The following is a 12881-nucleotide window of genomic DNA, read 5'->3' as shown; positions in this document are numbered from 1 at the left end:
TATTGTTTTTTTAATCCATGCTAGCTTCTTTGGCTATTTTTGTGGTGAAAACCATACTTAAAATATGCATTATTTATTTATATATATCCATCCTTAATAAATTTAAAATAGAAACTAATTAGGACCCAATTTTCCTAATTAAAAGAAAAATTAAATTGGATTAACTTGATTAAAAAAAAACGTTTCCCGGGTATTAACATAATGAAACATTTGTCTCAGAGGAGTAGAAATTAATTATTAAATATTTTAGTTCAAAATGGTACACATAAATACATCAGTTTAAAGAGACTAATAGAGAGATCACTACAGGGAATTGGGAAACGTGTTTTCGAAAAAATGACATCAATGTTTTAATGATAAGTGACTGTAAAAAAAACCCAAATATTAAATTTCACCAACCTTTTTACTTTTCAAAGCAAGTCAAACACTACTTGTGGCAAGGCCTTTGTAGTCAAGAAGTTATTCATTGAAATTATTGATTTATTGAGGTAAATATTTAGCAGATTTTTTTCTTTTTAACAATATTACAGCTTTTCCAGGATATAGTTAATTTATTTTACAGCATGTCCTGGAAGCTGTCTCTTCATGTTTAACCATCATAAAAATTATTTGCTTAACAATATTGATATTTATTAATATTGATTCTTGGTGGAGCCGTGAAAGCGTAACATACGCAGTGAAAAAATGAACATGCTTTATTGCAACCAGACATAGTAATAATTTAAACTGTACACAAGGTTTACACGCACATCATTTAAATATCTGTGCATTTAATGACAGCAGAACATATATTAGTACATGTGGCGTCAATGGTCAGATGATATCGTGAATGACCCAGTGTGCTGTGTATCAGTCGGACACGATTGGTTTTCAAGGACAAAATATATGTGGAAGCATTACTCTATGGAGGCGTATTGCATTCACTTGAAGAAAAAAAATCTACTCTGTTTTTCTGAATTAACGAGTTAATTTTTCATGAGAAAAAAAATTTTTGCTCTGTTTTTCTGAATTAACAAGTTAATTTTTCATGAGAAAAAAATTTTTTGCTCTGTTTTTCTGAATTAACGAGTTAATTTTTCATGAGAAAAAATTTGTTTTGCTCTGTTTTTCTGAATTAACGAGTTAATTTTTCATGAGAAAAAATTTTTTTGCTCTGTTTTTCTGAATTAACGAGTTAATTTTTCATGAGAAAAAAATTTTTGCTCTGTTTTTCTGAATTAATGAGTTAATTTTTCATGAGAAAAAAAAATTGCTCTGTTTTTCTGAATTAATGAGTTAATTTTTCATGAGAAAAAATTTTTTTTGCTCTGTTTTTCTGAATTAACAAGTTAATTTTTCATGAGAAAAAAATTTTTTGCTCTGTTTTTCTGAATTAATGAGTTAATTTTTCATGAGAAAAAATTTGTTTTGCTCAGTTTTTCTGAATTAACGAGTTAATTTTTCATGAGAAAAAATATTTTTGCTCTGTTTTTCTGAATTAACGAGTTAATTTTTCATGAGAAAAAATTTTTTGCTCTGTTTTTCTGAATTTTAGTAGATTTTTAGATGAAGTAGATTTTTTTTTTCTTCAAGTGAATGCAATACGCCTCCGTATTACTGTCTGTAAAAAAAAATTCAATTTGCACAAGATAAGCTATACAGACATCGCAGAGTGAGGTTAGAGTTAGATTATCAGCAAAAAGTGATTTAATCTCAGAAAGACGAGAAACATGATAAACATAACGTGCTGAACATACAATTCTGTTTTACATAAACAACTATCTACTTGTGTATAAATTCTACTGTATGTTGTTCATGTGAAACAGGAGTTTATGTTCAGCACCTTGAACAAAAACAGAGAGTGGATGGGTAATGTTTACTTTGCTCTCCAGAATGTGTGGAAATACAAACATGGCAACTTCCAGGATGAGGTGAATTACTCAGCGAGACACATGTGAATACATGTAGACAACAGGCCAAAAGTGCACTTCCACTCGATCGGCTCAAACACTGTAATGTGACTTTGCATTATGAACAGTGTTGTGGCATTACTGGACCATCTGCCACATCGCCAGATCTACATGTATTCATTCTTTTGCCAATGTGTGAACAGAATATGACAAAACCTAAAAAACAAGACCTTCAAGATGTTTATGTGAAGGACGGGAAAATCAAAAGATTGAAGAACGACGACGAAAGAGCCGCTCTCTGTACTCTAATGTCAAATGTGTCATGCAAAGAAAAGGGATTAGTCTCACACAGTCAGATCTATATCATCTAAATATACTTTATAATCAAACCATCCTAACGGTGTGATTTAATAAAAACCTCATCTGTGGACATGAGTCTCAGATTTCCACATCACTGAGATGAGAAGCTTTCTCACCGCTGTCACTTCTGTTGTGTTTATTGTGTTATTGAGAGGAAAGTGCACATATTTATTAATATATTTAGTCATAGCTGGACAATTTCATGTTCCCAGTCACCCTGATTTGCTTAAAAAATTAAATATTAATTTTTGATTTTATTTATTTTTTTTTGATTTGAGATCTTTATTTTGAACATGTAAATAATAAATAAAAATACAGATATTATAAGGAATATCAATTAAAAGAAACAAACAAAAAAACAAAAACAAAAAACAACCCTCTATTTACATGTGCAAAAAGGAGTAGGAAGAAGTAAAACTTATGTACTCCTACCCCCCTATACCATATTTAAACAAATACCTAAAAAAATAAATAAAAAAGAAATAAATAAAAATCTAAATAAGTAATCAATCTATAATCCATGAAAGTATTGATTCCGAAGTTCTATACACATAAGGATGTTTCCCGATTAGGGCTGTGCAAAAGTTAATTGCGATTAATCGCATCCAAAATAAAAGTCTGTGTTTACATAGTATATTTGTGTGTGCTGTATATAATTATTTTGTATATATAAATACACACACATGTATGTATATGTTTAAGAAAATGTGTTATTCCTATATAAAATATTTATATTTATAGAATATAGATTATGTATTTATATATATATACAGAATTTAAGCGCAAATAATTCTTAAATATATACATGCATGCATAGATATTTATATATACAAAATAATTATATACAGCACACTCAAATATATTATGTAAAACAGACTTTTATTTTGGATGCGATTAATCGCAATTAACTTTTGCACAGCCCTATTCCCGATACATGACAATATTTATACTACGGGTTAATTCAATATAAGCTCAAGTTAACACTATGTTTCTCTGTAACTCTGGAATATAATTTCTTTGAACATCTTTTTAAAATGAATTATGTTTGGACATTGCTTAAATTCATTATTTAGATTATTCCACAACTTAACACCACAGACAGACAAACAGAAACTTTTCCTAGTTGTTCGATAACTGGTAGTCTTGAAGTTTGACCTTCCCCTTAAGTCGTAACACCCCTCTCTTTCCAAAAACCTTTTCTGTATACTACCAGGCAATAAATTTTGCCTGGTAGTATACATTAATGGGAATGTACTTCAGAGATATTTTTCTCATAAAAAATTCTAGGGGTGCCAACAATTATGGCCAGAGTGTTTTGGAGAAAAACATTTATTTCATAATGTGATTTACCCCCACTTTCAATTCTTTAGCTTCAATGAAAGGTTAGAATTTTGCCAATTTTTTCAATGGAAGATCAAAAGGATAAACAATGCAGAATTATTTTTTACAGCCAGTTTTCATCATATTTACCAGGGGTCCCATTAATTCTGAGCACGACTGTACATATTTATCTAAACGTCACTAACAGTATATCACTTCACACGTCTGCTTACATCTAAGACCTTCGCTGTGAGTATATCGGGTACTGACTCACGATCAGTCTGTTAGTGTGTGTTGGTGCAGTCTCTAGGGAAGTGCTGCTGCAGTTCCCTTAACGGCCACCGGTGTCGCTAATAACAAGCCCTTCTGCATTATACATATTTTTGCAGTAAAACATCCAAAAACCACTAGGGCCAATGTTATATTATTGTGTTTAGTTGATTACTTACAATATCCCAGATGTTTCCAACTATTTGTAAATCGTGAGATAATTGCGTTTTTTAACCAAGGAAGCGGGGCGTGTGAGCAGGGGTGAGGAGTCGCCAGTCAATGACGTCATATCCACGTTACCCCCGGTTTCCGCAAGGTTTGACCTCGTACTGCAATAGTAACCATGGCGACAGACGTGGACAACTGGGTCGGTTATGCCCGTTATGCGTGCTCAACAGCGTGAGCGTCCCTGGCAGGGTTTTGTTCAAACATTATGGACCATGGCAAGCAGACTTTGAGACAAGAACGAAGATCAACATCTTTCCAGGTGCCGAGAGCTCCACGACTAACTTCAACTTAAAGAGTTACTTGAGCAAACAGGTGAGCAAATCAATGTATATAAAACTAATCAATGTTATATAGTTCAACATGATGAAAAGATAGAATATGATCTGTATGTTATTCTCTAGCTTAGTCTCATACAGCCAACAAAAAACCCAACACACACAAATGCAGTTTAGTGTGATAGTGAAACTGTTAGAGCAAGTGAAACAGCGCTGTTACCTCAAGCTTAATTCCTGACCTGTGTGTAGTTTTAAGGTAGAATTAAATGTCCGTATTCCCTTATATCCGCGGGACTCGCGTTACGTGTGACGCTGGTATACGTCTAGGAATCGCGCCCTGATTCACACCACAGTCATGTTAAAAACATCAATGTATTCACTCATCCATAAAAGATCCATCAGCTTGACGACAAGATTCATAATTACGCTTAATGCGGAACATACGTCATTAATATACGGCTTTGTTATTGTAAGAGGTTAGCGACGCCTGGTGGCGAAACAATCTTGCATATTGTACCTTTAAGGTTTAGGGTGTGTTTATTAGACAATCGGAAAAGATTTTGCTTCGTGTTTTTCGCGTACATATGACAACGTTGTCTAAAAACGATCCCGTTCACACACGCTGTATTCTGCTGCCAGGCCAGTAGATGGCGATGTCACTTTGTAAAGAAACACTACGCGCCCATAATAGACAAGACGTCACCACACAAATTCACGTTTTTGTCGGATAACAGTTTTGTAAAAATAATGGTATCATTTTCAAAAACGTGTACTTTGAACCCCGTTTTCAAAAGTTTGGGGTTTTTAGGCCGCAAAAACGGCACTGCCGCCAAAACACACCGAAAGTTTTTAGTTGATAACGGAGTCGTGTAAACGGTCCTTTACAGGAGAAGTTGGATAATGGCATTAAAAATTACATTTAAAATGAAAAATCTGTAAATATATAATGAAATAATGTATAAATAATTCTATTATTATTTATTTTGTTAATTTTATTCATTTATTTTCACGTTTAACTACTTATCTGTAGATAGACGGATTGTCTTTTTTTTTTCACAGGCCCTGGATTCCCGGAAGTAAATCCTGGAAGTCTTATTAGCACGTCAGTAATTACCTTAGAATGTCATAAATGAAACGGCAGTCAGTTTATGCTATTTTTTTCTACACGCTAATATAATTAAAATAAAGTTTCTTTAGAATCCATTGAATCTTTCCATATTTCATTGGAAAAAAGGTTCTTTACACAGTTAAAAAAAATGTTGGGTTGTTTTTTTTTTTAACCCAACTGTTGGGTTTAGGGATGGGCAACGATTAATCGCGATTAATCGCATCCAAAATAAAAGTTTGTGTTTACATAATATATGTGTGTATAATTAATTTGTATATATAAATACACACACATGCATGTATATATTTAAGAAATATTTGCATGTATATACTTAATATATATAAATATAAATATTTGACATATTAATAACACATTTTTCTTAAATATATACATGCATGTGTGGGTATTTATATATGCAAATTATTTATACACACATATATTATGTAAACACAAACTTTTATTTTGGATGCGATTAATCGCGATTAATCGTTGCCCATCCCTAGTTGGGTTACACATATTTGGTCACTATGTTGGGTTATTATTTCCAAAAAAAAATTGTTGGGTAATTTCTAGTATTAACCCGGCTGTTAGGTTAAAGACGTATGTTGTATACACTTTTGTATTTTAAATTTATATACACAATTATGTATATTTATATTACATTATATTCTAGACTCCACAATATTCAGTTTGTAATTTAAAAATATTGGGGGACATATTTATTGTTTTATGCAAATAAACAATCTGTTATTTTATAATGTCATAAATAAAAATAAATAGTTAACTTAACTGTTGGGTTACTTTTAACCCACAGTGGGGAAGGTGCTACACCACCCCATAGTTGGGTTACCCATTCGGGTTATTTTTAACCCAACATTATTAGGTGAGTATAAAGGAAAAGGGTTCTTTAGATAATTCAAATGTTTTTCAAGCTAAAAAAAAATGTTCTTTTAAGAGCTGGTCCCTTGAGGTTCATCTAAATCCCACTTTTGGAAAAGCTTTTATTTTTAAGAGTGTCGTGTCAGTGCCGTTTATGAACATATGAACGTACCTTCCATCTCCTGTTTGGCCTTTTCAAGCCTCTCTTTGTAAATTCTTTCCAGTCTTTTCTGTTTCTCCTCTTGTCTCTTTCTCTCAGCCAGTGTTCTTGCTTCAACATCATGAAAATCTACCTGGGAAAAAGACGAGACGCAATGTGTGATTGGACATGACAAATTATGTTTACCAATTTTAAATCTGTCTAAAACAAGCAAAAATACACATATATATAAAAAAAATCGTAATTGTTCCTCATACAGCTAAACTCCACTAGAACACAATCTATAGCAATCTTTAATTGCATAACAACAGTGACGTGTTCCAGGGTGCACAAACTGATGTTATTATTATTATTAAATGCCGTAATTACAGAAGAGGTGCAGCCGGATGAATACCTTTTTAATCTGCTTAAGAAAGTGATATCCCAGAGACAGTTTCTTATACGCCTCTCCATAGGTGGCGTGCCACGACTGCACTGTCTGGATGGCGAGTGTCCGCAGTTTTCTGGCCACCTCTTTGGGTGGAGGCAGCGGCTGCTCGGCGTCGGTCTCCACCGTGAGCTCCAGGAACTCCTGGAAGTTCGTGATGAGAAGACCTCTGAAGTGATGCGAGCGGCTGAAGATCTCACTGAGCATCTGGAAGGCAGAGAGCCGGATCTCTGCGTGCTCTTGGTTCAGCTGGGTCATAATCAGGTGGTAGAAGTGATCAATGTAGTCATTGGAAACTCTGTGGTCAGACAAGAAGACGTATAAGACGACGCTGCTCTACAGAACAAACACTGTACAAACACACAGCCACATACCCATAATAAACGACTTGCTCATAAATGAAATTTGACATGATATAACTGTGTATCTTCATAACTGACAAACACTGATAAATAAACGCTGGGCAAGGCCAGTTCCTCATCCTGTGACTGGACAATCAGTTCTCTATTCTCAAGAAGACTTTGGGCACAGCTGGTAACCAAAGCTTAAAAATAACCCAACAGTTAAGCTATATTTTTATTAACAGCTATATTTTTACACAGATATAAAACAACAAATATGTCTCAAAAAATATATTTTTAAATTACAAAGAGTCTAGAAATTTAATGTAAATGTACATAATTGTGTTGCTACATAAATTCAAAATACACAAGTGTAAAAACAACATACATAATTAACCCAACAGCTGGGTTAATACTAGAAATCACCCAACGATTTTTTTGGATAATAACCCAACGTAGTGACCTAATATGTGTAATCCAACGTTTTTTACTGATGCACTGGACTGTGATAAAAGCATGGAAGCATTTGTGGAAGCATTTTTGTCTCACACCTGCAAAAGATTGTAACCAGTTTAACCCTTGTGCTGCATTAGATTTTTAACACCGTTGAGTGCATTAAGGACCAAAAATGGCCACATATTAAACATTGCCTAAAATATTATATATTATCATTATTTTCCACTTTTACCAAGTTAAATCTTTTAACCAGCATCAGTCCTCATCATAACTACCAAAAATGTATTCAATTTCAGGATTTTAACCCTTTAATTACCAGTTTTGTTTGCGAAACCATCGATTTGTATAAGAGGAAAACACACAAAAATTCAATTATTTTCAATAAACTAAATGCAAAGAGAAAACTTTAGATTTGGATTATCACAGTCCCACTTTGCAAAAAATCCCACTTAGCGCGTTAGAGACCAAAAATGGCCACCTATTAAACATTGCCTATTGCCTAAAATAAGGTGCATTTCCACCCATAGGGAATAAATATGTAGTGACGTCATCTGGTGGAATACACTATATAATGCAAATATAATGCTTTTGCTTTAAAATGAAAGGATGTTTGTGCAAAAATCATGTTTCATGTATTACTGACAGCCTCAGATTTAAACAACGTTTTAATGGGTTTCAATGGGCCATTTTTGGTCTTTATGGTGCTGAGTGTTACTATTTGATCTACACAGTGTGTGTTATACATATTTTGCAAAATGGGATCACATTTTTTACATGTATCCAAAAAGTCACAATTTTGCCAAATGTCATACCATTTGCATTAAAACAGCCAAAATGGTCAAAGAAATTAAACTGCAAAAGACCAAAAATGTCCCTAATGCAGCATAAGGGTTAAACTCTTACTTCACTAACGGGTGATGTTAAACCGGCTTTAGACTAGGGCAAAGGCCTTTTACTAATGCAGTGGATGTAATGGGGGAAAATGTCTCTCTATCAGCAAAACAAATGAGATATTCTGTTGGGAAGAGTCGTGTTTTTGGAGATATAATGACGTACATCTCACAAAACGCTGCAGTAAAATGGTTTCATATGAGGTGTGTATATAGTATGGGATGTCCCGTATAATAACTGGTCATTCGTTTTGTTCTACTTATAAGAAATAAGGTCTTTATTGGCGCTTAAACAAAAAAAGAATTGTATATCTCCAAAATGCTGCAGTAAAATGGTTTCAAATGAGATCATATGGGACGTCCCCATTCGTGTTCCCATTAAATCTTTCCCAGAATGTTCTGAATCTTATTTTATTTTCTAACTGTCTGTGAAACAGTGTTTGTGAACAAAACGATACAAGCAATAACTCCATATCATACTTGCATATTTTCTTCACTTCCTTCATTTTGTCTTGATTCAATTGTGGTTCTCCAGAGGTTGTCAACTCCTCAACCAGTTGTGAGAGCTTATCTCGCATTGTTTGGTCCATCTTGATATAACCCTAAAACAGAATGAGTAGAGGATGAAATTATTAAAGTATTAGTCAATCAATGCAACCATCACTGAGAAATAGTTGCTCCTCTATGTCATCATTACTCACTGTTAACGTTACTTTTGTTATGCAAATGCTGCTCTAGACAGACAGATAGACAGATAAATAGACATACAGACAGACAGATAGACATACAGACAGACAGACAGACAGACAGACAGACAGATAGATAGATAGATAGATAGATAGATAGATAGATAGATAGATAGATAGATAGATAGATAGATAGATAGATAGATAGATAGATCGATAGATAGATAGATAGTTTTCATACAGTAAATTCTTACAGTCTACTACTAGTGACCGAGAGATTCTCGTTCATCTGACTTGTAAACATCATAAGTGTATCTATCCTCAAGTGTTTCCTCAGGTGAGGACGAACGACACAACACGTAACGTTAACGTTACCTCCTCATCCACTTGCTGTAATGAAAATTGATTTATTAATCTGTTTCCAAGTGGGAATGAAGAGCACTCATCTCAGTGTCTTTGGTACGATTGAGCAGTGAATGTAAACAAAGATACAGTGAGCAAATGTAGTAGTGAAGAGTCCACCATTTTCAAAATAAAAGTCTCGATCTAATTTCACTGAAAACTAACTAAACTACAGTCGATGCATAATCATTAATATCATTTAATAACATTTATTTTCAGTGTAAAGTTGAATATCGGTGTGCCTTTTACAGTTACACCTGTGCGAATCGCTTATAATTATTTTTTTTTTCGCTTATAATTATTAATTAGATGATTCCGACGTTGGTTACGTAACAAAAACAATATTCATAAGCTGAGCCTTCCTTAATTCTTATTCGCCACGCTAACACCCGCCCACTTACTCACGTCTGGTTGTCAGCCAATCAGCGAGGCTGAATAATGAATATTCAACTGCCAAGTCTTGGCGTAGTAGGATTCGTTTGACGCACTTTGTAAATTACTAACTTATCTGTGGGCGGGAGTAATAAACGGTAATAAAAAGAGAAATAAAGGATCTCACCACACCTGAAAGTGATTGATTACATAGTCAACACAACGCTGTAAACAAACAATCATGCTGGGACGGATTTGTGTTGTTTTCTGCTTGGCAGGTGAGTTTATCACTGGTTTTGGCTAATCAAAGCGTGTTTTATAACAAAGACGACGTTATTTTTTTTATCTTTAATCCATAAAAGTTCAAACCACAAAAATTATGAAGCAGACTCTTCATATCACGTCATTTAGTATGTTTTATATGTGTGTGTTTTTTCTATATGCGTTAGCCTTGGCAAGCGCAGCTGTGATCCCCGATGGCTCTAAAGTGGTGGGTTGATGATTGTTTATAACTTATTCCTTAATACTAAACTTAATTTAATCACAACTTGTATTTCATGTATTCTGTGTGCTTCTCTTGACAGCCAAAGTGCTCTGATTACTTCCTTCCTATCTGTACCCGGGAGTTTAACCCTGTGTGTGGAACTGATGGAGTCACTTACCCAAACGAGTGCATGCTGTGTCTGGAAAACATGTAAATCAAGTTTCTAACGTTTCAGTTTGAATGTTCTTACTAGTGTCCTACTGAAACCTTGTTGTCTGTCTTGTCATAGGGAGCTCAAGGTGAACATTGCGATATCCAGGATGGGAGAATGCTGAGCCCGATCCACTCGTTTATATTTGGGACGACATGAAGGCTGGAACCACATGCTGCTTTTTAAAGAATGATTTTAATGATGAGATGAAGTGTTTATTTTTGTTCTATATTTAATTGTTCTAATCCTTAAATAAAGGCTTTATGTAGTAAGTTGTTGCTTTGTACTTTTTGTCTTGAGTTTAAATCTGAATCAGGAGCTTTTCTCAGTTGAATCAAAGCACGTGAGACACTGGATTCGAGTGAATGGTCCATCTACAGTAGGAGCTTATTCTAACTAAATAAATAAAATAAAATAAAAATATTCAATGAGGTAATAAAACATTGTGCATGTTTGCCATTTGCTTTAGAGAGAAATGAGTGATGAATCAGTGTGTGAACACCATAAAACAAAGGTAATGTCAAAGTTTGTGTAATTTGACTTCTAGTAGAGCCTTTGAGTGATGGGAAAATGAAACGGGTAACTTTTCAAATCACTTAGTCCAAATCAAACAGCACAAAGATAACTGTTTAAATGATGCCAAGTTACAACACACACTCCATGACTGCACTGTATAAACAGTCAAACACACTGTTACTCCCACTGTGCGGCCAATCATCTTCTACTGTGGTATCATATCTAATGCAAGGGAACAAACTTTGTACCACATGATTCATATTCCCTAAATATTTACAACAAACAGGACAGGTTGTTTTACATGGCCTAGGGCTATAACTAAGGTACATTTTATGTGTATTTTATTATATTTTCAAGGGTATCATTCATGACTCATAATCATTAAAGAACATCAAATACTGCTGTTGATTTAATGAAATGGGTTGTGAGTTGAACTTGCTGCACTGATTCAACTGCAAAATATAATCTATTGAACTGCTGTTGTCTAAATATAATTTGAGGGAGAGTAATTATACTGACAGGGAACTATCCCTTTAACAGTGGCAGAAGACAGAACTGTTGGGCCTTGTTTTATCACTATTTAACTGTAAGAAATCCAGCATTTAATGTTTTGAAGACATGCAAACAGATTAGACACAGAACAATTGTTGTTTTTAAGCTGAGTGTCGTCTGCATATACTGTAAATTATATGATATGTTGTGTTTCTGAACAATATGGCTGAGTGGAAGCATATATAAGGATAAAAGAAGAGGACCCAGAACAGAGCCCTGGGGAACACCAGATGAGATTTGAGCATGAAATGAGAAATATTTCCCCAAATTAACAGAAAAAGTTCTGTTCTTAAAGGTGCATTGCGCAACATTTCATGATAAAAATACTGTAGCTGTTTTTTTAACTCATACATGCTTAAACAATTGCCTGATGGGCTGAATGAGCCCTTCTCTGATCACTGCGATCGCCTCTATAATCCTGTCCAGTAAAATAAATAAGAGGGATTCGGGACGGATTTGAGACTGGCGTGACGTCATGTGTGTTTACGCTCGCCTGGCGATGTCTGCAGGTTTGTGTGTTTGCCGCCATTCTCCGTATCAGCGAAGACAACTCGAGCGACACAACTTTAGTCAACTTTCCACAAAAGTAGAAGTTGGATTCAAAGAGACCGGCTTGTACTTCATTCCAAACCCCAACGCAAACTCCACGTCACACAAAGAAAATAAAGCTTTTGTCTAGTGCCAGGCGTCGGAATAAGACGAGAGTCAACATCGGGAAGCTTTCAACACGTGGAGAGATCTCCAGTCGGCTCTAGGGCTCAAACGGGTCCTATAGACCTTATGTAGCCCCGCCCCTTTTCAGCATAGCGCTCATTGTCTTTTGACTTCCGGTCTGTATTTCCACAGCGATCTTAACTGCTTGTAAAAAAAATTCCCGTTCGACATCTGTTAAGAAAATATGCTTTACAATGCTTATGATAAACATTACAATGCTCATGGTAACTTTTGTTAACTCTACAATAAGTAAATCCACTTCACCAGCGAATTACTCCTCGACAGCGATGCCATAGAAATATACAGAACCGGAAGTTCAAAGACAATATTCTAAAGGTGAC

The 12881-nt window shown here is 34.5% G+C and overlaps 2 protein-coding genes across 4 annotated transcripts in view; one reads left to right on the top strand and one right to left on the bottom strand.

Moving 5' to 3' along the window:
- uvssa (UV-stimulated scaffold protein A) overlaps positions 1–9827 on the bottom strand; it is a 48550-nt gene extending 38723 nt beyond the window's left edge. For 2 of the 3 annotated variants that reach the window (XR_016169630.1, XM_039653802.2), the window contains exons 1-4: positions 9665–9827; positions 9084–9205; positions 6884–7214; positions 6502–6622 (exon numbers count right to left, since the gene is read on the bottom strand). Coding sequence is in view for 2 of the 3 variants with exons in the window: in XM_039653802.2 (XP_039509736.2) it covers positions 6502–6622; positions 6884–7214; positions 9084–9193 (562 nt within the window). In the remaining variant the exon portion in view is untranslated. Of the gene's footprint in view, positions 1–6501; positions 6623–6883; positions 7215–9083; positions 9206–9543 lie in introns of all 3 variants that reach the window. The other variant, XM_039653803.2, reaches the window with a different exon arrangement.
- Positions 9828–10180: 353 nt separating this feature from the next.
- LOC120464292 (trypsin inhibitor ClTI-1) lies at positions 10181–11030 on the top strand. The gene is made up of 4 exons (XM_039653676.2): positions 10181–10341; positions 10513–10553; positions 10648–10757; positions 10837–11030. Exons 1-4 carry the CDS (start codon positions 10305–10307, stop codon positions 10880–10882), a joined length of 234 nt encoding a protein of 77 aa, XP_039509610.1. The 5' UTR covers positions 10181–10304; the 3' UTR covers positions 10883–11030.
- Positions 11031–12881: the final 1851 nt, after the last annotated feature.

This window comes from Pimephales promelas, chromosome 9 (assembly GCF_988280905.1).
Source record: "Pimephales promelas chromosome 9, fPimPro1.hap1.1, whole genome shotgun sequence".
Classification (NCBI taxonomy): Eukaryota; Metazoa; Chordata; class Actinopteri; order Cypriniformes; family Leuciscidae; genus Pimephales; species Pimephales promelas.
The sequence above is the reverse complement of the archived record's forward strand: the minus strand, read 5'-3'. Positions and strand labels throughout refer to the sequence as shown.